The sequence below is a fragment of the Bufo gargarizans genome, chromosome 1, assembly GCF_014858855.1.
Source record: "Bufo gargarizans isolate SCDJY-AF-19 chromosome 1, ASM1485885v1, whole genome shotgun sequence".
Lineage (NCBI taxonomy): Eukaryota > Metazoa > Chordata > Amphibia > Anura > Bufonidae > Bufo > Bufo gargarizans.
Window position 1 is genome coordinate 535,593,786 of NC_058080.1, and position 25,538 is coordinate 535,619,323.

Consider the following 25,538-nt stretch of genomic DNA (forward strand, 5'->3'; position numbering starts at 1 on the left):
TCTGGCGGCCTTGATTTTGGCTCGGGCCACTGCAAGATATAATATCTGCGTCTGTTGCTCGGAAAACACTCTTGACCCCAATTTCATCTTCACTGCTCATCATCTTCTTCCTTAAGGGCCCTTCTTGGACAGCTTCATTGATTTCATGCTCTGCTAAGGTGGGAGTGGAAGTTGTAGAAACATAGCGATCAAATGTTCCATAAATCTTTCTTTTCTGGATAACAGCAACCTTACACAATGTCACGAGGGTGTCGAGCCACGTCTGACTCCGTTATATCCGGGGTCAGGAAGTCGCAGCGGGTGGCTGCGCGCTCTATGTCTAAAGATCACGTTGTTTCTTAGTGATTGTTTTCTGTGTTTGCCTTGCAATCCTTTTTGTCTCACTCAGGGATCCGTAGCTTCTCCTCCTCAGCTGTTTCTTGTCTGCCACTCCCAACCTCCTTATATTCTCCTCTCACACTTCTCTAGTTGCTAGTTATAGAGCTTCCTGCCTGGACTTCTATACTGACCCACTGGAGCTGTGAATCCTGGTTGTTGTTCCAGAGTGCTACCCTCCGGATCCCTGTTGGGCTTTTTGTTGTCTCCTGTTGTCGCCCACCTGGGATTATACGTTGAGTCTGTATTGTCTGTCCTCCCCTTGGTGTTTTCCTTTAGAGCTAGTGGTGCGGACTAGTGTTCCCACCGCCCTGTTCACTATCTAGGGCTCATCTTAGGGAAAGCCAGGGTTTTAGGCACGTGATCGGCGTACGGGTGAGGAACCCGTCTAGGGACGTCAGGGCAGCCAGGTGCCAGCCGCAAGGTGAGTCAGGGGTCACCACCTTCCCTCTCACTTGGGCAGGGCCTTCCTCTTTCCCTCCCTCTGTGTCACGTATGTGATAGTCACGCCGATCGTGATATTATAACTGGCCCTTATTTTTTGGGAGAAAAAAATAAATAAATTTTCTCTCTACTTAGAATCCAATATGGATCCTATTGCTGCTTTGGCAAAACAGCTTCAAGGCCTGTCTTTGGAGGTGGCAGGATTGAAGGCGTCTGTCCTCCAACAACAGCAGCAAATGCAGCAGACCGCAAGCCCAGCGGTTGCTATGGGTAACCAGGTTGTTACAGAACCCAAGGTTGTTCTTCCTGACAGATTTTCTGGGGGAAGGGACAAATTTGTGACGTTCCGTGAGGCCTGCAAATTATATTTTAAGCTGCGCCCTTACTCCTCAGGTAATGAAGAACAGCGGGTGGGGATTGTTATTTCCCTGCTTCAGGGGGACCCGCAATCCTGGGCGTTCTCGTTACCCCCTGGTTCCCAGGCTCTCCGGTCAGTGGAGGGATTTTTTGGGGCTTTGGGTCTCATATATGATGACCCTGACCGAGTCGCCCTGGATGAGTCGAAGTTACGGAGACTCCTACAGGGAGATCGGCCAGCAGAGGAATATTGCTCAGAGTTCCGTAGGTGGGCTACGGATACTCAGTGGAACGACCCGGCTCTCAGGAGTCAGTTGTGCTCTGGGTTATCTGAAAGGGTTAAGGATGCGCTGGCGCTGTATGAGACCCCCCTTTCCCTTGATGCTGTTATGTCCCTCTCTATCAGAATAGATAGACGTCTTAGGGAGAGATCGAAAATTCCTGAGCAATTGGTAACCTCTCCCAAGCAGCAGTTAGTCTGTACTGACTTAGATGAGCCTATGCAGCTAGGAGGAACTTCTCGTCAGGTCCGTCCTCCTGAGGTTCGCCGTAGGTGGGGGGCTTGTTTTTTCTGTGGGGGGAGGGGTCATTTCATTAATGTCTGTCCCTCCTTTCTCAAAAACAAAAGACCGTCGGAAAACTACTAACCCCAGGCTGTGCGGAGGATGTCAGCCGGGGGGTATACGTTTCCTCCATACGAACATCTCAATTTGTGTTGCCAGCGGTTATTGTTTTTGGTGTTAAGACGGAGTCTATTTCTTTTTTTCTAGACAGTGGAGCAGGGGTAAATTTTGATAGATGCCCATTTTGCCCGCACTATGGGTTTGTCTCTCTGTACGCTGCAGAGACCTATTCCCATATTCGCTATTGATTCTGCTCCTCTGTCTCAGAGAAACCTCACTCACATTGTCCATAACTTACACCTTCGGGTAGGGGACCACCATAATGAGTGTCTTTCATGTTACGTTCTGGAGGGCCTTCCCTCTCCTGTGGTATTGGGTCTTCCCTGGTTGGTAGCGCACAATCCAGTGGTGGATTGGCAGGCCAGGGAGATATTGGAGTGGAGTGAGCATTGCAGAGAGAATTGCTTAAATAACAATTGCTTAATCGCCTCCATAGCTTCCCTACCTACATTTATTTCGGACTTTGAGGACGTTTTTTCTGAAAAGGGTTGTCAGAAGCTACCACCTCATCGTCCTTATGATTGCCCGGTTAACCTGATTCCCGGTGCAAAATTACCCAAGTCCAGGTTGTATAATCTTTCGGGTCCCGAGAGACAAGCCATGAAAGATTATATCTCCGAGAGTCTGGCTAAGGGACACATCAGACCCTCTTCTTCACCCGTGGCTGCAGGGTTTTTCTTTGTTAAAAAGAAAGATGGGGGCCTGCGTCCTTGCCTAGATTTCCGTGAGCTAAACCGGATAACCATCCGAGACCCATACCCTCTTCCTCTCATTCCTGACCTTTTTAATCAGATTGCGGGTGCTAGGTGGTTCTCCAAACTTGATCTTAGGGGGGCCTACAATCTGATTCGTATCAAGGAAGGGGATGAGTGGAAGACAGCTTTTAACACCCCTGAGGGGCATTATGAAAATTTAGTCATGCCTTTCGGTCTGACCAATGCCCCTGCTGTCTTCCAACATTTCGTTAATGATATTTTTAGTCATCTCATCGGCAGGTTTGTAGTCATATACCTAGATGATATCTTAATTTATTCGGCTGATCTGAAAACACATGAAGTACATGTCAGGCAAGTACTGCAGGTCCTACGGACGAATAAATTATATGCGAAAATTGAAAAATGTGTCTTCGCCGTTCAGGAAATACAGTTCCTGGGATATCTATTATCTGCTTCAGGTTTCCGTATGGATCCTAGGAAGGTCCAGGCAATTTTAGATTGGGATCTTCCTGAGAACCTTAAAGCTCTACAACGGTTTTTGGGTTTCGCAAATTTCTATAGAAAGTTCATTAAAAATTATTCAGTGATCGTTAAACCCCTTACTGACATGACTAGGAAGGGGACTGATTTTTCTAAATGGTCTGACGCCGCTAAAATTGCATTTTCCTCTCTAAAAGAGAGATTTACCTCGGCACCTGTTCTAATTCAACCTGATGTCTCCCAGCCTTTTATTGTTGAAGTAGATGCGTCAGAGGTGGGAGTGGGGGCTGTATTGTCTCAGGGTCCGTCTTCTGGCAAATGGCGTCCTTGCGCTTTCTTTTCCAAAAAGTTATCTACTGCAGAAAAGAACTATGATATTGGAAATAGGGAACTGTTGGCGATTAAACTGGCGTTTGAAGAGTGGCGTCACTTCTTAGAGGGAGCAATCCACCCCGTCACGGTGATTACGGATCACAAAAACCTTCTGTACCTAGAATCGGCTAAGCGTCTCACCCCTAGACAAGCTAGGTGGTCGCTATTCTTTACCAGATTTAACTTTGTAATCACCTATCGTCCTGGGGCAAAAAATACCAAGGCAGACGCATTATCTCGTAGTTTCCCTGGAGGGGGTAATGTTAGTGATCCGGTACCTATTTTACAAAGAGGAGTGGTTGTCTCTGCTGTACACTCTGTTCTAGAGGGAAAGGTGTTAGAGGCCCAGGGGAACGCCCCGGCCTCTTGCCCCTCAGAGAAATTGTTTGTACCGTTAAACCTGCGTCTTGAATTATTAAAGGAACATCATAATTCGGCACTTGCTGGGCACCCGGGTAGTAAAGCAACCTTGGAGCTATTGTCTCGTCGTTTTTGGTGGCCAAGGTTGCGTCAGGATGTAATGGATTTCGTGTCTACTTGTTCTACTTGTGCACGCGCGAAAGTCTCTCATACACGTCCAGCAGGGTCTTTATTGCCACTTTTCATCCCCAATAGGCCATGGACACATCTGTCAATGGATTTCATCACTGACTTACCGTTGTCTGCGGGTAAAACAGTTATCTTGGTAGTAGTAGACAGGTTTAGCAAAATGGTACACTTTATTGCGCTACCCGCACTTCCTAATGCTAAGACTCTTGCTCAGGTGTTTATCAGTGAAATCGTGAAGCTTCACGGGGTCCCTTCCGATGTGGTTTCGGATCGGGGAACCCAGTTTATTTCTAAGTTTTGGAAAGCTTTTTGTTCCCGTTTGGGGGTACACTTGTCCTTTTCCTCAGCTTTCCATCCTCAGTCGAATGGACAGACTGAGTGTACCAACCAAAACCTAGAAACATATTTAAGGTGTTTTGTGTCTGAAAACCAAGAGGTGTGGTCATCATATTTACCGTTAGCCGAGTTTGCCATAAATAATCGCTGTCAGGAATCCACTGGCAAGTCACCATTTCTTGGTGCATACGGTTTTCATCCCCAATTTTGTACTTTCAAAGAGGGGGGGTCTTCTGGGGTTCCCGAAGAGGAACGGTTTTCTTCATCTCTTTCATCGGTATGGCAGAAGGTGCAAGCTAACTTGAAAAATATGAGTGGTAAATATAAATGCATGGCCGATAAGAAACGGTCGCCAGGTCCGGACCTAGGAGTGAATGACTATGTGTGGTTGTCTACTAGGAATATTAAGTTGAAGGTTCCCTCTTGGAAACTGGGCCCTAGGTTCATTGGTCCTTATAAAATAGTAGCCGTCATTAACCCTGTGGCTTTTCGCCTGGAGCTACCTCAGACTTTTAAGATCCATAACGTCTTCCATAAGTCGTTACTCAAGAAGTATGTTCCACCTCTAGAACCATCACCGCTGCCACCTCCTCCTGTTATTGTGGATGGTAATCTGGAGTTTCAAATATCCAGAATTGTTGATTCTCGTCGGGTCCGCTGCTCTCTTCAGTATCTGGTGCTTTGGAGGGGTTACGGTCCCGAGGAAAGAATGTGGGTTCCAGCGTCAGAGGTAAACGCCAACAGGTTAATTCAGGCTTTCCATGCCTCTCATCCTGAGAGACCTGGTCCTGAGTGTCCGGAGGCCCCTCGTGAAAGGGGGGGTACTGTCACGAGGGTGTCAAGAGCCACGTCTGACTCCGTTATATCCGGGGTCAGGAAGTCGCAGCGGGTGGCTGCGCGCTCTATGTCTAAAGATCACGTTGTTTCTTAGTGATTGTTTTCTGTGTTTGCCTTGCAATCCTTTTTGTCTCACTCAGGGATCCGTAGCTTCTCCTCCTCAGCTGTTTCTTGTCTGCCACTCCCAACCTCCTTATATTCTCCTCTCACACTTCTCTAGTTGCCAGTTATAGAGCTTCCTGCCTGGACTTCTATACTGACCCACTGGAGCTGTGAATCCTGGTTGTTCCAGAGTGCTACCCTCCGGATCCCTGTTGGGCTTTTTGTTGTCTCCTGTTGTCGCCCACCTGGGATTATACGTTGAGTCTGTATTGTCTGTCCTCCCCTTGGTGTTTTCCTTTAGAGCTAGTGGTGCGGACTAGTGTTCCCACCGCCCTGTTCACTATCTAGGGCTCATCTTAGGGAAAGCCAGGGTTTTAGGCACGTGATCGGCGTACGGGTGAGGAACCCGTCTAGGGACGTCAGGGCAGCCAGGTGCCAGCCGCAAGGTGAGTCAGGGGTCACCACCTTCCCTCTCACTTGGGCAGGGCCTTCCTCTTTCCCTCCCTCTGTGTCACGTATGTGATAGTCACGCCGATCGTGATACACAAGTTGGAAAACTTCCCGGGTGCAAGCCTCTTGAAGCCTGACATCCTCAGTGATTTAAGGTAAGGGAACAAATCCTTGTGCTGGTTGCAGAGCTCTTTCTCAGCGGTGACAAATTCCCTTATTTCTTTGCCAACACCAGGAAGCATAGCAGCCCTTGACAGCCCTTCGTCAATAAACAATTTAATGGTGAGGTACGAGGTCATCTCAGCATACGATGCGACTAACTTTACTTGAGCAATAAATGCTCTCCCTGAAGGTCCAACACTGTCGTGATCCTCAAGTTCCAGTAAAGCCCTCAGTATGTCCCCATCAAGACCTTTCAATGCAAGCCACTGTGCCGCCCCACGACCATCAAGTTCAGTGTTTAAGTATACAACAGGGATTTGCGCACCTGGCTTTACGGTAGCATAGAGGGCATTGAACCGTTTAGTTATTTGCTGGCGAGGGTCCTTTGTTGGTTTTCTCACCATGTGGTATACCACAGAGAGTGCGCACTTTACAACCTGGTTCACTATATCAGGACCAGCAGGGTCTGAGGTAGGGTCAATCCACGGTACTCTCCCACCTGCCGAGTTCAACAACCCTCGATCTGCCAGAATGTACTGCTCAAGGAAGCTTGCACATAGTTTCCAGAGTTGTGGTAAGGTGGTTACAAGCATTCCGATCATCACTGCAGGGGCTCCACCCAAGGTCCTCGGAATAACCATGCTAGGCCTTTGAATTGCGATGCTGCAGGCCCCATGGCATTATCTGGTGGGGATAGTGCAAGAGGTGTGTCCTCTGCGGAGCTGAGTTAGAGTAAGGATTGCATCTTGTCCCAAAACCCACTTTTTAAGGACCAATTTGGGTCGGAAGTCTCTTTGTGAGGCTTACATAATAGAAATGACTTAAAAATGACTCCATTTTAGAAACGACACCCCTCAAGGTATACAAAACTGATTTGACAAACTGTTAACCCTTTAGGTGTTCCACAAGAATTAATGGAAAATGGAGATGATATTTCAGAATTTGACTTTTTTGGCAGATTTTACAATTTAATCCATTTTTTTCAGTAGCAAAGCAAGGGTTAACAGCCAAATAAAACTCAATATTTATTACCCTGATTCTGCGGTTTACAGAAACTCCCTACATGTGATCGTAAACTGCTGTGGGGGGACACGGCAGGGAACAGTAGGAAAGGAACGCCATATGGTTTTTGGAAGGCAGATTTAGCTGAACTGGTTTTTAGATGCCATGTCCCATTTGAAGCCCCCCTGATGCACCCCTACAGTAGAAACTCAAATAAGTGACCACATTTTGGAAACTACGGGATAAGGTGCCAGTTTTATTTTGGGGTACATATGATTTTTTAGAAAGAAAGAGATTAAGCAGGCACACTCTATTTGGGTTCAATTAAATATTTATTTAAATTAGTAATAGGATGTTAGGTTATTATATGTTTGGCTATATATGGTTATGAGGGTACTGTGTGAGTAATATCACTCTGAGGTGAATGTCCTGGAGATGAGGTGACAATATATAATGATGTAGATAAAAATGAAAATAAAAATAAAATACTAGTAAAAATGCTCTGTGGTGAGTATCTTGGAGACAAAGTCACAGTATATAATAGTCTGGAATAAAAAATTTTTTGCAATAAAAAGACAGCTATGGTAAAAAAGGCAAAAAGTCTGTTAGGTCTTTAAAGTGCTGTTTTTTGTCACAGTGACTGCTGTTTAGAGGACAGAGATAATTCAAGTAGTTAGTGAGGATGTCCTGAGTGCAGTATTAATCCTTTATAGAGATAGTTCATCAATAATGTTGCCGCTTAATCCACGGTAAGTGCTGCGCTTGTAACAGTGTTTTAGTATAAGCATGTATGTATCTTTGTTATACACGCTGTGGAAGGAAGCGGAGCTCTGTGCCTGGGTGCGGCGTCCCGCACTGTCTCTGGCTACAGAGATCACTTACCCTTCCTGGCGCTGGCACTGTTCTCTTCTCCTTCAGGTCGCAACTTCCTAGGAGGCTCTCTGTTCAGTAGCGTCCCTCGTGTTGCCTTGGATGCTGGGGGCGTGGCTCGCGCGTCTTGCTGAATGACGTCAGCGGCCCGTAGTAGCGGTCCTGGTCAGCGCTTGAATTTCTCTGCTGTTCGTACTCTAGTCCAGAGTAGCAATTAGTGTGATGATCCCCGGCTGCTTAAACGCGTTTCGGGACTTAGTCCCTTCATCAGTAAGTGGAGGATCATAGTCCATGTTGTGATATTTATAGGGCAGCAGTAATTAGCTTCTTTATTGGCTAATTCATTTAATAGGGTTCCTTTGTACATTAATTACTTTCATGCCCATCTTTATCTGTTTATTTAGTTAAGATTTAAAATGGTGTGAGGGATATTGGTTTTTATAGTTGCTTGTATAGGCACATATATATATATATATATATATATGTGTATCTAACGGTGAAAAATAAAATAAAGACATAATTGAGGGTGATTGATGTCAATTGCTCTTTCAATATGATAGTCCCTCTATTTGTTAAGTGAAACAAAAATAGTTTGTGTTGCAGGGCCAGTCCTATATATATGGAGCTCCCTAATCTATCATATTGATGACATAATTTGTGGTCTTGATGCTTCTATGCTTTGGATACATATATTGTTGGTCCATTAAATAGGGGATCCTGCATATTTTTTGTGTTATCAGTCCATTGAGTAGAGGATCCTACATGTTTTTGTATTATGGTTTATCATCCCAAATATAACGGAACAGAAGGTCCATTAAAGTGCAGAGTTCAATTTAATATTATGGGATAGTATTGAGGGATAATGTTGAGGGGTGGTATGCGTGATTGGAATTTATTGGTTTTTCATCTCAGATGGTCTTGGGATATCCAATTGTTTGTATTTGTGGAGTATATTAATATAAATAACCGTAAAGGTGGAGTTCTATGGAAATATAATTGGGGGCACTCATTGCATCGCTGGTCCGTAATATGCTAGACCCAGAGATTGCCTGGATTGTCCCCCTTTACATTTCAAGGATAGAAAGGTGTGAATTCCAAAGTGTGGTATCATGTACTCCTGGTAGTTAAATTGGGCCTTCTAGGATTTAGTTCCCTGTGTGTTTTAAAAGGCGTGATGGGGGGAAGAATGTGCTTTCCCGGGTATGGTAGCATGAGAGAGAATGTTTGATTTGGATTAAAAGATAATCTGATGTATAGGTCTGATGTAGGGTCAGTATACTGGGGAAATCTTTTATTTGGTGTATTTAGTGACTGATTTGGTTTGTTGAAACTTGGGGTACCAATGAGTATTAATTTTATCTTCTAGTTTCTTGTTTCATGTGTGTTTCAAATTATGTCATCAATATGATAGATTAGGGAGCTCCATATATATAGGACTGGCCCTGCAACACAAACTATTTTTGTTTCACTTAACAAATAGAGGGACTATCATATTGAAAGAGCAATTGACATCAATCACCCTCAATTATGTCTTTATTTTATTTTTCACCGTTAGATACACATATATATATATATATATATATATATATATGTGTGCCTATACAAGCAACTATAAAAACCAATATCCCTCACACCATTTTAAATCTTAACTAAATAAACAGATAAAGATGGGCATGAAAGTAATTAATGTACAAAGGAACCCTATTAAATGAATTAGCCAATAAAGAAGCTAATTACTGCTGCCCTATAAATATCACAACATGGACTATGATCCTCCACTTACTGATGAAGGGACTAAGTCCCGAAACGCGTTTAAGCAGCCGGGGATCATCACACTAATTGCTACTCTGGACTAGAGTACGAACAGCAGAGAAATTCAAGCGCTGACCAGGACCGCTACTACGGGCCGCTGACGTCATTCAGCAAGACGCGCGAGCCACGCCCCCAGCATCCAAGGCAACACGAGGGACGCTACTGAACAGAGAGCCTCCTAGGAAGTTGCGACCTGAAGGAGAAGAGAACAGTGCCAGCGCCAGGAAGGGTAAGTGATCTCTGTAGCCAGAGACAGTGCGGGACGCCGCACCCAGGCACAGAGCTCCGCTTCCTTCCACAGCGTGTATAACAAAGATACATACATGCTTATACTAAAACACTGTTACAAGCGCAGCACTTACCGTGGATTAAGCGGCAACATTATTGATGAACTATCTCTATAAAGGATTAATACTGCACTCAGGACATCCTCACTAACTACTTGAATTATCTCTGTCCTCTAAACAGCAGTCACTGTGACAAAAAACAGCACTTTAAAGACCTAACAGACTTTTTGCCTTTTTTTACCATAGCTGTCTTTTTATTGCAGCAGTTTTTATTGCAAAAATTTTTTTATTCCAGACTATTATATACTGTGACTTTGTCTCCAAGATACTCACCACAGAGCATTTTTACTAGTATTTTATTTTTATTTTCATTTTTATCTACATCATTATATATTGTCACCTCATCTCCAGGACATTCACCTCAGAGTGATATTACTCACACAGTACCCTCATAACCATATATACCCAAACATATAATAACCTAACATCCTATTACTAATTTAAATAAATATTTAATTGAACCCAAATAGAGTGTGCCTGCTTAATCTCTTTCTTTCTATAATTACATGCCCCTGACTGGGTGAGTCAGTTCAAGCAGCCCGCACCTCTAGCATTTACCCAAGTGGTAGAGCCGTCTATTCCACTCTAACTGCACATATGATTTTTTATTTCTCTATATTACGTTTTTTGTGAGGCAAGGTAACCAAAAAATTTATGTTTTGGCACCGTTTTTATTTTTAACAACATTCATCTGACAGGTTAGATCATGCGCTATTTTCATAGAGCAGGTTGTTACGATGATATCAAATATGTCTATTTTCTATGATGTTTGTTTCAGTTTTGCATAATAAAGCATTTTTGAAAACAAAAATTAGGTTTTTGTATCTCCATTTTCTGAACGTCCTATTTTTTTTATTTTTCTGCCGACGTGCAGGGGCTCGTTTTTTTGCAGGAAGAGTTGACGTTTTTATTGGTACCATTTTTGGGTACATATGATTTTTTAATCATTCATTATTACGCTTTATGGGGCAAGGTGACCAAAATATTGGCTGTTTTGGCGCAGTTTTTATTTGTTTTTACAGCGTTTACCTGAGGGATTAGGTCATGTGACTTTTTTATAGAGCAGATCGTTACGGATGTGTAGATCTACTTTTTCTTATTTAAGTTTTACATAATAATAGCATTTTTTAAACTGAAATAATGTATCCATAGTCTTAGAGCCATAGCTTTTTAATTTTTTGACCGATTCTCTTAGTTAGCCTCTCATTTTTTGAGGGATGAGGTGACGGTCTGATTGGTACTATTTTGGGATGTAATGTGACAAAAATTGCTTTTTTTACACAGTTTTTTTTTTTTTTTACGGTGTTCACCTGAGTGGTTAGGTCATGTTATATTTTTTACAGAGATGGTTGTTACGGACATGGCGATACCTAATATGTATACTTTTTTATTTTTATTTCACTTTAGCACAATAATAGCCATTTTGAAGCAAAAAAATAATCATATTTTAGGGTCTCCATTGTCTGAGAATTATAGCTTTTTTATTTTTTGACCGATTCTCTTAGGTAGGGTCTGATTTGTACTATTTTGAGGGGCATCCACCTTTTTGATCACTTGCTGTTGCAATTTTTGTGATGTAATGTGACAAAAATGGCTTCTTTTTTTACACATTTTTACAGTGTTCACCTTTTATAGAGCTCGTTGTTACGGATGTGGCAATACCTAATATGTATATATTTTTTTATGTATTTCACTTTAGCCCAATAATAGCAGTTTTGAAACAAAAAAATTATGTTTTAGTGTTCATTTTTTGCGGGATGAGGTGACTGTTTTATTGATACCATTTTGTGGGACATACACCTTTTTGATCGCTTGGTGTTGCACTTTTTGTGATGTAAGGTGTACTTTTTTTTATGGTGTTTATCGGACAGGGTGGGTCATGTGATATATTTATAGAGCCGGTCATTACGGACGCGGCGATACCTAATATGTGTGGTTTCTTTTGTTTTGTCTTCTGTTTTTTATTATAAAATAAGGGGAAAGGGGAGTTTTTTTTCTTTTCTTACTTTTATACATTTTATTACTTTATTAATTTTATTAAAAACACTTTTTTTTTTTAACTTTTTTTTTTCTTTACTTTATTTCTGATGTTCACTTTTGGGGGTCTGAGTCATACACTAACAGTTTGCCTAGGAGATCCAGCCTGAGGCTGGATCTCTTCAGCACCTGTACAAGGCAGAAAGTCACAGTCTCACTCCAGTAGGATGGTGGAGTAGGAAAACTAGTAGTTTTTCTAGACAAAAGTGTCAGGTTTAAGGGAAAGATTAATTTATCAAACAACGTAACATTTGATAAATGTGGCATAACGTAAGCAAGCAAAACTGACTTCAAATATTCCCCTTATCATAAAGTCCCCCCCCCCCCCATTATAGGGGTTGTCTCACTTCACAAAATTGCATTTATAATGTAGAGAAAGTTAATACAAGCACTTACTAATGTATTGTGATTGGCCATATTATCTCCTTTGCTGGCTAGATCAATTTTTCCATCACAATATTTGAGGGATACTATCTCTCCTTAGAGAGAGAGCACCTTAATCGGCATGAGACTTGTAGGCCATACATGCTCCTCTGGAATTCTGGGAAGAAAGGAATGCAAATGATCTCTTAACAAGCTCTGCCTCTGATGCCACCAGATGTAAGGCAGCTATCCTATAAGTCAATGTTCAAACCTTTAAATAGGCCTTGAGACATGACTCTGATATTACATAAGCCAGCACCTCATCTGCAGACAGCTGTTTTGAGGTGATTGTCCCTCATCAGTGCAGAGCAAAGAGTACTGGTTTAACTGGGTCCGAGCTTGTATAGCCTAAAAGGCTCCCCACGCTGATTAAGGCCATCTCTCTCCCCAAGGAGAGATAGTACACCCCAAATCCTGATTTAGGCCTCTCACCCAGTTAAACTAACTGTCACTGCTAGATATCTGAGAAGTTCTGACAGACGTTCTTCAGTACCTCCTGCATGATGTTCTTTTGTTTTGGTTTTGCTTTGACATCTCTTCTCCCTCTCCCAGCTGTCATCTATTAGCAGTGATTGCCTCCCTTTATATCCCCTCCCATACTGCTTCACTTTGCGGTTTATACTACTTCCTGGATTGTGCTCACTGCTAGAAGTTTGCTACTGCTGGTTTCTCAGATAAGTCTATCCCTTTATTTGTGTTTTCCTGTTGGCTTGAGTCTAGGTGACCCTGACTCCCTCCGTATTAAGTGCAGGGAGCCGATGGTCGTGTCCCCTCACTATTATAGGGTTTTCAGGTGTCACTCAGTCTAGGTACGTGGACATGCAACTTTCTATCACAGAGATCTTTGCATGGGCTGAGCAGTCAGGGAGAGCTATAGGGCTTTAATAGGGCTCACCCTTTTGTTCCTTAGTTTGGGATCAAGTCAGTCGGATCTTTATTTGTTACTTCTTGTTTTCTGCAACACCATCCGTGACACTAACATTCTCTGCTCTGCACTGATAAAGGGCAATCGGCCTGAAGCTGGCTTACTTAATATCTAAGTCATGTCTTAAGGCCTATTTAAAGGGTTGAACATTAACTTATAGGATAGCTGCCTTACATCTGGTGGCATTAGAGGCAGAGCTTGTTAAGAGCTAATTTGCGTCCCTTTCTGCCATCACAATATACACTGCTTGTTTCAATGGTTACGACCACCCTGCAATCCAGCAGCGGTTGGCGTTCTTGGATAATATAGGGAAAAGCTCCAACCTCTCTTATGGCAGTATACAGACTTTTGTACACAATAGTCACAGTATAATTACATGGATACTAAAATACTTACCTGGAAAACACAGTGGAGACTTAGCAGCAATATACAGTAAAGTGCTATAATAAACAGGGGTTGAACTTAGGCTACTTTCACACTAGCGTTCGGGGCTCCGCTTGTGAGTTCCGTTTGAAGGCTCTCACAAGCGGCCCCGAACGGATCCGTCCAGCCCTAATGCATTCTGAGTGGATACGGATCCGCTCAGAATGCATCAGTCTGGCTCCGTTTGTCCTACGCTCCGCTCAGCAGGCGGACACCTGAACTCTGCTTGCAGCGTTCGGGTGTCCGCCTGGCCGTGCGGAGGCAAACGGATCCGTCCAGACTTACAATGTAAGGCTACTTTCACACTAGCGTTCATAGGTCCGTTCGTGAGCTCCGTTTGAAGGTGCTCACGAGCGGACCCGAACGCCTCCGTCCAGCCCTGATGCAGTCTGAATGGAGCGGATCCGCTCAGACTGCATCAGTCTGGCGGCGTTCAGCCTCCGCACCGCTCGCCTCCGCACGGACAGGCGGACAGCTGAACGCTGCTTGCAGCGTTCAGCTGTCCGCCTGGCCGTGCGGAGGCGAGCGGATCCGTTCAGACTTACAATGTAAGTCAATGGGAACGGATCCGCTTGAAGATGTCACCATATGGCTCAATCTTCAAGCGGATCCGTCCCCCTATGACTTTACATTGAAAGTCTGAACGGATCCGCTCAGGCTACTTTCACACTTAGAATTTTTTCTAAATTATTAATGCAGACGGATCCGTACTGAACGGAGCCTCCGTCTGCATTAATATGATCGGATCCGTTCAGAACGGATCCGATCGAACGCTAGTGTGAAAGTAGCCTAAGTCAATGGGGACGGATTCGTTTGAAGTTGACACAGTATGGCTCAATTTTCAAACGGATCCGTCCCCCATTGACTTTCAATGTAAAGTCAAAACGGATCCGTTTGCACTATCATGAACAAAAATAGTGTTCATGGTAATGCAAACGGATCCGTTCTGAACGGAGCCACCGTCTGCATTAATATGAGCGGATCCGTTCAGAACGGATCCGATCGAACGCTAGTGTGAAAGTAGCCTTAAACGGGCTGTGCTGTGGCCTAATATTGATGACCTATCTTGAGGATAGGTCATCAGTATCAGATTGACAGGTGTCTTACTCTTGGAAACCCCACCGATCAGCTGTTTGAAAAGGTAGTGCATGTCATCGACTGCCAGTGCAGTGTAATTACTACTGCTCTGTCTCATTCAAGTGAGGATAGGTCATCAATATTAAGCCACTCCTAAACCCCTTCAATAGTAAGCTATCAGCTATACACTAGAAAAGGGTAAAGGGTAGACAATGGCAGCCTGGGGGGAGAAAGAGAAGAAAAAATTGTGCTTGGTATCTCAGGCCCGTTAACTTGAATGGGACTGAGCTGTAACTGCTGTAACTAGACCATTGGACATGACATCACTGACCTAGTCAGACCCCCACAGATCTTATACTAATGACCTATCCTGTCGATAGGCCATCAGTATAGAAGACCTGGAAGACCTCTTTAACTATTGAGTACTACAACTGCCATTATTGTTACCTATATACTGCTGTTGGGAGAAGTCTGCATTGTGATACGCTTTGGAACTCTGTATTTTTTGCTGTTAAATGTACTACTGCACCTATCATCGACTGAGTAAAGAAAGACTTATTGCAATCAATGGGCCTGGTTATTGTCTCCACTATTCACTGGCGTCCACACTCCAGCCTTACACCCAGCCAAACATAATCCATCAAGGGCACCTGAAGTACCACCAGGCAGGTGCCCCAATACCAGGGAGTGCCCCGAGGGAAGAAAGGGTGCGCCCTCCATTCACTGCACGGATGCAGGGAGGACTGTCACTGTGACCTGTAAATACAATTATCTCCATCTTAGCCACTCATCCCATCCTCCTTCACTCCTCTCTCTCGAGATCGCTGCTATAGTACTAACGCAATCTTATTCTGTCTATTTATTAAAGGGTTATTCCCATATCTATTTGATATGACATAATTGTCCCATAGGTATGGGACCCACCATGAATGGAGAGCAAGCTGTGTGACCACACCTTCATTCACTACTATGAAGGGGTGGCTATTTTCAGAAGTTCCATAGCAACATTCACAGCCAGGCCCATTCTTGAGATAGGAGCAGTTATCAGAGATAGAACCGACATCTACTTGACACTTATGCCATAAATATTCAGATGGGACAGGACCCTTTAATCTCCAACACAGGTGCTTCATTAACCCTGGATATATTGGGATTTGTGTTCTGAACTCTCCTCAGACGATAGATCACTCCTGGCTAGGAATGGGGGATAAATGGACAGTCCATTATGGATACAATACAATGGATAAAATATTATTTTCATTAGTACCCCTATATGACTTATTTAGTTGGTTGGATAAAAATCCCGGGCTTTTGCCTCTGGCGTCTTTAGCTATTTTTCGTGTATTTTTTTGTACTGGATATTTTAAATGGTTATAGTAAAAGATACGTTTTATTGGAGGACTTTGCATGGTGAAACGTTTTTTTAGCCATAAAACCTGTAAAAAGCAGTAAAGATTGGGCGTTATAGCTGCAGAGATTGCCAGACTTTTACCTGGGAGGAGCTTTTTTCACTTCCCTTTAACAGGTCTCTGTCAGACAAGCTAGGAGTCAGTGCGGACTCTTCTGTCCAGTAGTCACTTTCCCATCATCAACAAGCGGCTGACTTGCAGCATGGCTCGTATCAATGTGCTGCTCTTCTCTCTGGTCATAGGGCTGGGTGCCTATTACTTTTACAGCTCAGAGAGCATATCTCCAGGTAAGTGTGGTAGTATATTGTAATAGATTATGTGCTAATTGTAATATTCTACAGTTGCAAGAAAAAGTATGTGAACCCTTTGGAATGATATGGATTTCTGCACAAATGTGATCTGATCTTCATCTAAGTCACAACAATAGACAATCACAGTCTGCTTAAACTAATAACACACAAAGAATTAAATGTTACCATGTTTTTATTGAACACACCATGTAAACATTCACAGTGCAGGTGGAAAAAGTATGTGAACCCTTGGATTTAATAACTGGTTGAACCTCCTTTGGTAGCAATAACTTCAACCAAACGTTTTCTGTAGTTGCAGATCAGACGTGCACAATGGTCAGGAGTAATTCTTGACCATTCCTCTTTACAGAACTGTTTCAGTTCAGCATTATTCTTGGTATGTCTGGTGTGAATAACTTTCTTGAGGTCATGCCACAGCATCTCAATCGGGTTGAGGTCAGGACTCTGACTGGGCCACTCCAGAAGGCTTTGGGTCGTTGTCCTGTTGCAACACCTATCTTCTGTTGAGCTTCAGCTGGTGGACAGATGGCCTTAAGTTCTTCTCCAAAATGTCTTGATAAACTTGAGAATTCATTTTTCCTTCGATGATGGCAATACGTCCAGGCCCTGACGCAGCAAAGCAGCCCCAAACCATGATGCCCCCACCACCATAGTTCACAGTTGGGATGAGGTTTTGATGTTGGTGTGCTGTGCCTCTTTTTCTCCACACATAGTGTTGTGTGTTTCTTCCAAACAACTCAACTTTGGTTTCATCTGTTCACAGAATATTTTGCCAGTACTGCTGTGGAACATCCAGGTGCTCTTGTGCAAACTGTAAATGTGCAGCAATGTATTTTTTTGGACAGCAGTGGCTTCCTCTGTTGTATCATCCCATGAAATCCATTCTTGTTTAGTGTTTTACGTATCGTAGATTCGCTAACAGGGATGTTAGCATATGCCAGAGACTTTTTGTAAGTCTTTAGCTGACACTCTAGGATTCTTCTTTACCTCACTGAGTAGTCTGCGCTGTGCTCTTGCAGTCATCTTTACAGGATGGCCACTCCTAGGGAGAGTAGCAGCAGTGCTGAACTTTCTCCATTTATAGACAATTTGTCTTACCGTGGACTGATGAACAGCAAGGCTTTTGGAGATACTTTTATAACCCTTTCCAGCTTTATGCAAGTCAACAATTCTTAATCGTAGGTCTTCTGAGAGCTCTTTAGTGCGAGGCATCATTCACATCAGGCAATGCTTCTTATGAAAAGCAAACCCAGAACTGGTGTGTGTGTTTTTATAGGGCAGGGCAGCTGTAACCAACACCTCCAATCTCATCTCATTGATTGGACTCCAGTTGGCTGACACCTCACTCCAATTAGCTCTTGGAGATGTCATTAGTCTAGGGGTTCACATACTTTTTCCACCTGCACTGTGAATGTATACATGGTGTGTTCAATAAAAACATGGTAACATTTAATTCTTTGTGTGTTATTAGTTTAAGCAGACTGTGATTGTCTATTGTTGTGACTTAGATGAAGATTAGATCACATTTTATGACCAATTTGTGCAGAAATCCATATTATTCCAAAGGGTTCACATACATTTTCTTGCAACTGTATATAATATGCCTTAAGCCTCATTCACAAGTCCGTGATGTAGTCCGTGAAAAGGTGTTCAGTGATGCCTTCCGTGAAGCTGCCTGTGAAGGATCCGTGTGTCCATTTTTTGCTGTCCGTGTGTCATCCGTGTTTCACTGACACTGCACAGCTGAAAAATAATTTTCAAAGCATCTCTTCCTAATGATCCATGAAACACGGATGGTATCTGTGGTTTTCACGGACCCATAGACTATAATGGACATGATGGATTCATGAACACGGACAAAATAGGGCAAACTTCTGTGCTTAAAATACGGACCGTGGAAAAACAATGATGTGTGAATGCAAACATTAAAATGAATGGGGACGTGTGCTGTCCGCGGAGAACATGAACAGCACTCGTCCGTGGAACACTGACGTGTGAATGAGGCTTTAGATAAGTTTCAGTATTCCTATTAAAATGCATTGAGAAATATAAAATGAACATACGGGTATGGGATTGCAGTGTATAGTGCATCTTACCTTTCGCTGTAAAGCCTCCATTAAAAGGCTTCCATATCAGAGCAGTAATGACAGGTTGAGGATATGAGGATATGCCTCATGTCTGATAGGTGCAGGTCCCACTTCTGGACATAGAACATAGAACCTCCTTAGAACATAGCCCACAAAGTGCTGAAGGGCGCACCATGCGAGTGTGGCCACCCTTGATTCATTTGTATGGGACAGCATTTATTTCTGTAACCCCTATAGAAGTGAATAGAGCGCTGGCTGTGCTTGCACGTGCGCTTCTAATTGATATCAATGGGACTTCCAAAAATAGCCAAGCGCGCTGCTGTGCTATTTTCAGCAGTCCCATAGAAATGAATGGAGGGCAGCCGCACATGCACGGTGCACCCTCCTGAACTTTGTGGGCTCCGTTCTAAGGATAGGTATGGGTCCCAGAGGTGGGACCCACACCTATCAGACTTTGGAGGCATATCCTAGCAATATACCCCCAATGTTCAAGATGGGACAACCCCTTTAATTATAATCTCATGAACAATGATTTGCATTGTTCTCTTTCATAACCCTTTATTTACAGATGCCTAAACAGGCAGAAAAACCTATCTTGGCCCAAGTCAAATTAATATATCACTTTTATTGAATATACATTAAAACCTGAATAGATGCATAGAACACAATGGTACTGACCATTGAAACAGAAAAGTATATAGGATATTAAAAACACAGCCACCAAACCTCTGCTGTTGACATTGGCTTAATGACATAGGAGAAAGCAAGAGGAAAAAGGAAAAAACACGAGGGAAGGAGGGGGGGGGGGGTGAACATTCACTATCCCTGCCCCTAATTGTGAAAGGGAAATTTGATTACCCTACCTCGTCTGCACTTAATAGCTACAATGACAACTAATTGTATTACTTTCACATCTATTGCATGTATACTGGTGTACGATTTGTGTCATCAGAACACCCAGGCAAATATAGATGCTACCTATCTCCTGCCTATTAGTGCAGACGTGGATAACACTTTAAATTCTCCTATAATCGCCAACTACTGTCAGTAATGAAGCTGTAATCCATCCGGACTACTCATGAGACAACCACACAGTGGGAGGGTGACCGCACATTAAAACCTAACACTGCCCCCCGACATGTTTCGCCAGTACTCTGGCTTCCTCAGGGGTAATGGGCAGCAAAGTTTGCTGCCCATTACCCCTGAGGAAGCCAGAGTACTGGCGAAACATGTCGGGGGGCAGTGTTAGGTTTTAATGTGCGGTCACCCTCCCACTGTGTGGTTGTCTCATGAGTAGTCCGGATGGATTACAGCTTCATTACTGACAGTAGTTGGCGATTATAGGAGAATTTAAAGTGTTATCCACGTCTGCACTAATAGGCAGGAGATAGGTAGCATCTATATTTGCCTGGGTGTTCTGATGACACAAATCGTACACCAGTATACATGCAATAGATGTGAAAGTAATACAATTAGTTGTCATTGTAGCCATTAAGTGCAGACGAGGTAGGGTAATCAAATTTCCCTTTCACAATTAGGGGCAGGGATAGTGAATGTTCACCCCCCCTTCCCTCGTGTTTTTCCCTTTTTCCTCTTGCTTTCTCCTATGTCATTAAGCCAATGTCAACAGCAGAGGTTTGGTGGCTGTGTTTTTAATATCCTATATACTTTTCTGTTTCAATGGTCAGTACCATTGTGTTCTATGCATCTATTCAGGTTTTAATGTATATTCAATAAAAGTGATATATTAATTTGACTTGGGCCAAGATAGGTTTTTCTGCCTGTTTAGGCATCTGTAAATAAAGTGTATAATTAACCTTGCCCTAGTCTGGTCCTATAGGCATTTACTTTCATAACCCTATGACACCTCCCACATTAGTCATACACCGGAGCAATCATAATGAGAAAGGCAATCATAATGGAATCTGATAGTCAGAAGGATTAAAAAACAAAACAAAAAAAACTGACGAAAGATATGGAAGAAAACAAGTAAATATCTCATCAGAAAATGACTGAATCAGAGAGAAGTGACTCTGTTATTAATCTTTTCAGCTATATTTTATTGGATGCTCAAGTTTCAGTACTTAATAAGGGTTTGAACTTTGCACCTATATTTTACTTTAATGTCTTTCGCACGATTCGAGACATAAACAAACTGGGAATAGCACAGTTGGCCACAGTGGATGTTGTGACCCTATATGCCTCTATTTCCCATGATTTGGGTTTATAGGCTTTGCTTACATTTCCCATAGCTCTGAGTGCTTTTATTCAATAAAAAACAAAACGATTTTATATATATGCAGATGAGTCTAGTAAGGAGCCCAAGGGGCTGTTACCAACGTTTCAGGGGCCCAGCAACGCCCACTGTGAAGGAGCTCAGCACCGCCCCTATCCTCTGAATCTCTTCCTTCCTCTCCTGATGCCACATAGTTGAAGCGCCGTAATCTCGGGCGCATGCGCAGTTCATTCCCTGAGGCAGATGCCAGCACAGGAAAGGAACACCATGTCGGCACACACATGCTGCATACTCACACATGCGCGAGATTACAGCGCTTCAACTCTGTGACATTATCTGATTTATTATGCCTTCACTCCAGAATGCTGACTTCAAAAAGTCACAAAATGGGGAATTCTTTGACTTTTTGCATTTTTACACCACTCATTTCAGTTTTTAAATATATAGATGGAAAAGTGGTTAGCTATGTTAATGAATTTCACTTTTTAACAACAAAAAAAGTCATAGTCTCACTCCAGTAGGATGGTGGAGTAGGAAAACAAGCAATTTTTCTAGACAAAAGTGTTAGGTTTAAGGGAAAGATAAATATATCAAACAATGTAACATTTGATAACGTACTCAAGCAAAACTGACTTCAAATATTCCCCTTATCATAAATTCTCCCCCTCCCCCCCCCCCCCCATTATAGGGGTTGTCTCACTTCACTAAATTGCATTTATAGTGTAGAGAAAGTTAATACAAGCACTTACTAATGTATTGTGATTGGCCATATTATCTCCTTTGCTGGCTAGATTCATTTTTCCATCACAATATTTGGGGGATACTATCTCTCCTTAGAGATAAAGCACCTTAATCGGCGTGAGACTTGTAGGCCATACATGCTCCTCTGGAATTCTGGGAAGAAAGGGATGAAAATGAGCTCTTAACAAGCTCTGCCTCTGATGCCACCAGATGTAAGGCAGCTATCCTCTAAGTCAATGTTCAACCCATTAAATAGGCCTTGAGACATAACTCTGATATTACATAAGCCAGCACCTCATCTGCAGACAGCTGTTTTAAGGTTATTGTCCCTCATCAGTGCAGAGCAGAGAGTACTGGTTTAACTGGGTCCAAGCATGTATAGCCTAAAAGGCTCCCCACGCCGATGGGACAGGCCCCTTTAATCTCCAACACAGGAGCTTCATTAACCCTGGATAAAGGGGATTTGTGTACTGAACCCTCCTCAGACGATAGATCACTCCTGGCTAGGAATGGGGGATAAATGGACAGTCCATTATGGATACAATACAATGGATAAAATATTCTTTGCATTAGTACCCCTGTATGACTTATTTCGTTGGTTGGATAGAAATCCCTAGCTTTTGCCTCTGGTGGGTGTCTGTAACAGATCTCCTAGCACCCCGACCGGGTACCTCCGTTGATGGATGCTCCTAGTGCTTCCCGAGGACTCCAAGCACTCCACTTGACACCATAACCGCCACAGACCCCACGAACCGCCGAAGCTTGGTTGAGGTCTCGCCGTCTCCAACCCACTCTGTACCTACAACAAGGCTCCAGGCTCCAGTGGGTGTACCTCTCCTAAATCCAGAGAGCAGGAACAGCTCTTACAAGAGCTAGTAGTTATAGCCAGGGGAGTATAGCAAATCTTCAGCGTATAGCAATCCCCAGTCTCGATCAGTTACCCAAACACCAGCCTCAACATGATTAAGGGTAAAACAGGAACTCTTTATTGAACACACAGCATTGACTTATATACACATGACATACTGAGGACATGGCATAGCAGCCAATCCTGTACAGTTTAAACACAAAACTAATGCTATTCAACAAACACAATGGCATTGTCTGTGACGCAATTCACAAACACACTGGCATTGTCTTTGACGCAATCAACAATGAACATGCAAACAGATATCTTCACCCCCTCTATAATGAATGAATGGGAAGAGGAGACACATGTGATGGGATTATCTGTATCATAGGAGTCGGCTGCTATTATAATCAACTATCTTAATCCCATTACTAACACAATCAGTGGGAGTCTCAGTGCAGAGTTAACCCTTTTTGTGTTGCTCAATCCACACCATGCCTTTTTAATGGGCAATAGGAAATATGTGGCATATAAATTACACACATAAATCAGGGTTCATAGTCCCTTGTAACCCCAAAAGGTCTGAGGGGGGTCTCCATAGTTCTCGGTCCATAGTCTGTAGGAAGGAGGCTGGCCCTCAGGCTTCTCCAGCAGCCCCAGTGATGTTTCAGTCCGTCACAGTGTCTTTAGCTATTTTTTGTGTATTTTTTTATACTGGATATTTTAAATGGTTATAGTAAAAGATACGTTTTATTGGAGGACTTTGCATGGTGAAATGTTTCTTTAGCCATAAAACCTGTAAAAAGCAGTAAAGATTGGGCGTTTATAGCTGCAGAGATTGCCAGACTTTTACCTGGGAGGAGCTTTTTCCCTTCCCTTTCACAGGTCTCTGGCAGACAAGCTGTGAGTCAGTGCGGACTCTTCTGTCCAGTAGTCACTTTCCTGTCATCAACAAGTGGCTGACCTGCAGCATGGCTGGGATCAATGTGCTGCTCTTCTCTCTGGTCATAGGGCTGGGTGCCTATTACTTTTACAGCTCGGAGAGCATATCTCCAGGTAAGTGTGGTAGTATATTGTAATAGATGATGTGCTAATTGTAGTATTCTATATAATATGCCTTAAGCCTCATTCACAAGTCCGTGATGTAGTCCGTGAAAAGGTGTTCAGTGATGTGCCTGTGAAGGATCCGTGTGTAGTCCATGTGTCCATTTTTTGCTGTCCGTGTGTCATCCGTGTTTCACTGACACTGCACAGCTGAAAAATAATTTTCAAAGAATCTCTTCCTAATGATCCATGAAACACGGATGGCATCTGTGGTTTTCACGGACCCATAGACTATAATGGACATGATGGATTCATGAACACGGACAAAATAGAGCATGCTTCTGTGCTTAAAATACGGACCGTGGAAAAACAATGATGTGTGAATGCAAACATTAAAATGAATGGGGACATGTGCTGTCCGCGGAGAACATGAACAGCACTCGTCCGTGGAACACTGACGTGTGAATGAGGCTTTAGATACGTTTCAGTATTCCTATTAAAATGTATTGAGAAATATAAAATGAAAATACGGGTATGGGATTGCAGTGTATTGTGCATCTTACCTTTCGCTGTAAAGCCTCCATTAAAAGGCTTCCATATCAGAGCAGTAATGACAGGTTTACATACTTCAGCTAAAAAGTCTTAAAGGTTTTGTCCCATTTTGAACATTGGGGGTATATCACTAGGATATGCCTCAATGTCTGATAGGTGCAGGTCCCACTTCCGGACTTAGAACATAGAACCTCCTTAGAACATAGCCCACAAAGTGCTGAAGGGCGCACCATGCGAGTGCGGTCACCCTTGATTCATTTGTATGGGACAGCATCTATTTCTGTAACCCCTATAGAAGTGAATGGAGAGCTGGCTGTGCTTGCACGGTGCGCTTCTAATTGATTTCAATTTCAATAGCTGCTGTGCTATTTTTCGGCAGTCCCATAGAAATGAATGGAGGGGAGCCGCACATGCACGGTGCACCCTCCTGAATTTTGTGGGCTCCGTTCTAAGAATAGGTATGGGGCCCACACCTATCAGACTTTGGGGGTATATCCTAGCAATATACCCCCAGTGTTCAAGATGGGACAACCCCTTTAATTATAATCTTGTGAACAATGAATGGCATTGTTCTCTTTCATAACCCTATGACACCTCCCACATTAATCATACACCGGAGCAATCATAATGAGAAAGGCAATCATAATGGAATCTGATAGTCAGAAGGATTTAAAAAAACAAAACAAAAAAACAGAAGAAAGATGGAAGAAAACAAGTAAATATCTCATCAGAAAATGACTGAATCAGAGAGAAGTGACTCTGTTATTAATCTTTTCAGCTATATTTTATTGGATGCTCAAGTTTCGGTACTTAATAAGGGTTTGAACTTTGTACCCATATTTGACTTTAATGTATTTCGCACGATTCTAGACATAAATAAACTGGGAATAGCACAGTTGGCCACAGTGGATGTTGTGACCCTATATGCCTCTATTTCCCATGATTTGGGTTTATAGGCTTTGAAATGGCATTTGGACAGTTACAGTATGTACAGTCCTCTCTTAAAGGGATTCTGTCAACTAGTTTGAGCCTATAGAGCTGAGGACATGTGCTGCTAGATCACCACTAGCATGTCCACAATATACATTTCCCATAGCTCTGAGTGCTTTTATTCAATTACATTTTTTGATTTTATATATATGTAGATGAGTCTAGTAAGGAGCCCAAGGGGCTGTTACCAACGTTTCAGGGGCCCAACACTGCCCCTATCCTCTGAATCTCTTCCTTTCTCCCCTGATGTCACTTAGTTGAAGCACCGTAATCTCGCGCATGCCAGCTAGCTCATGCGCAGTTCATTCCCTGAGCCTGATGCCAGCACAGGGAAGGAACACCATGTCGGCACTCACATGCCGCATACTCGCATATGCGCGAGATTACAACACTTCAAATCTGTGACGTTTTGGGAGCAAGGAGGAGATTCGGAGGATGCGGAGGTGCTGGGCTCCTTCACAAAGGGAGTGGCTGGGCTCCTGAACCGTTGGTAACAGACCGCTAGCGCTCCTTACTAGCCTCACTTTTTAATTGAATAA

General features: G+C 43.1%; 1 protein-coding gene across 1 annotated transcript in view; it reads left to right on the forward strand.

Annotated features, from left to right (window-relative positions):
- LOC122934148 (hydroxysteroid 11-beta-dehydrogenase 1-like protein A) overlaps positions 1-25,538 on the forward strand; it is a 75,724-nt gene that overhangs the window by 2,175 nt on the left and 48,011 nt on the right. Inside the window, exon 2 of the mRNA XM_044289378.1 lies at positions 23,299-23,469. Coding sequence (XP_044145313.1) covers positions 23,385-23,469 — 85 coding nt within the window. The 5' untranslated portion in view covers positions 23,299-23,384. The remainder of the gene's footprint in view (positions 1-23,298; positions 23,470-25,538) is intronic.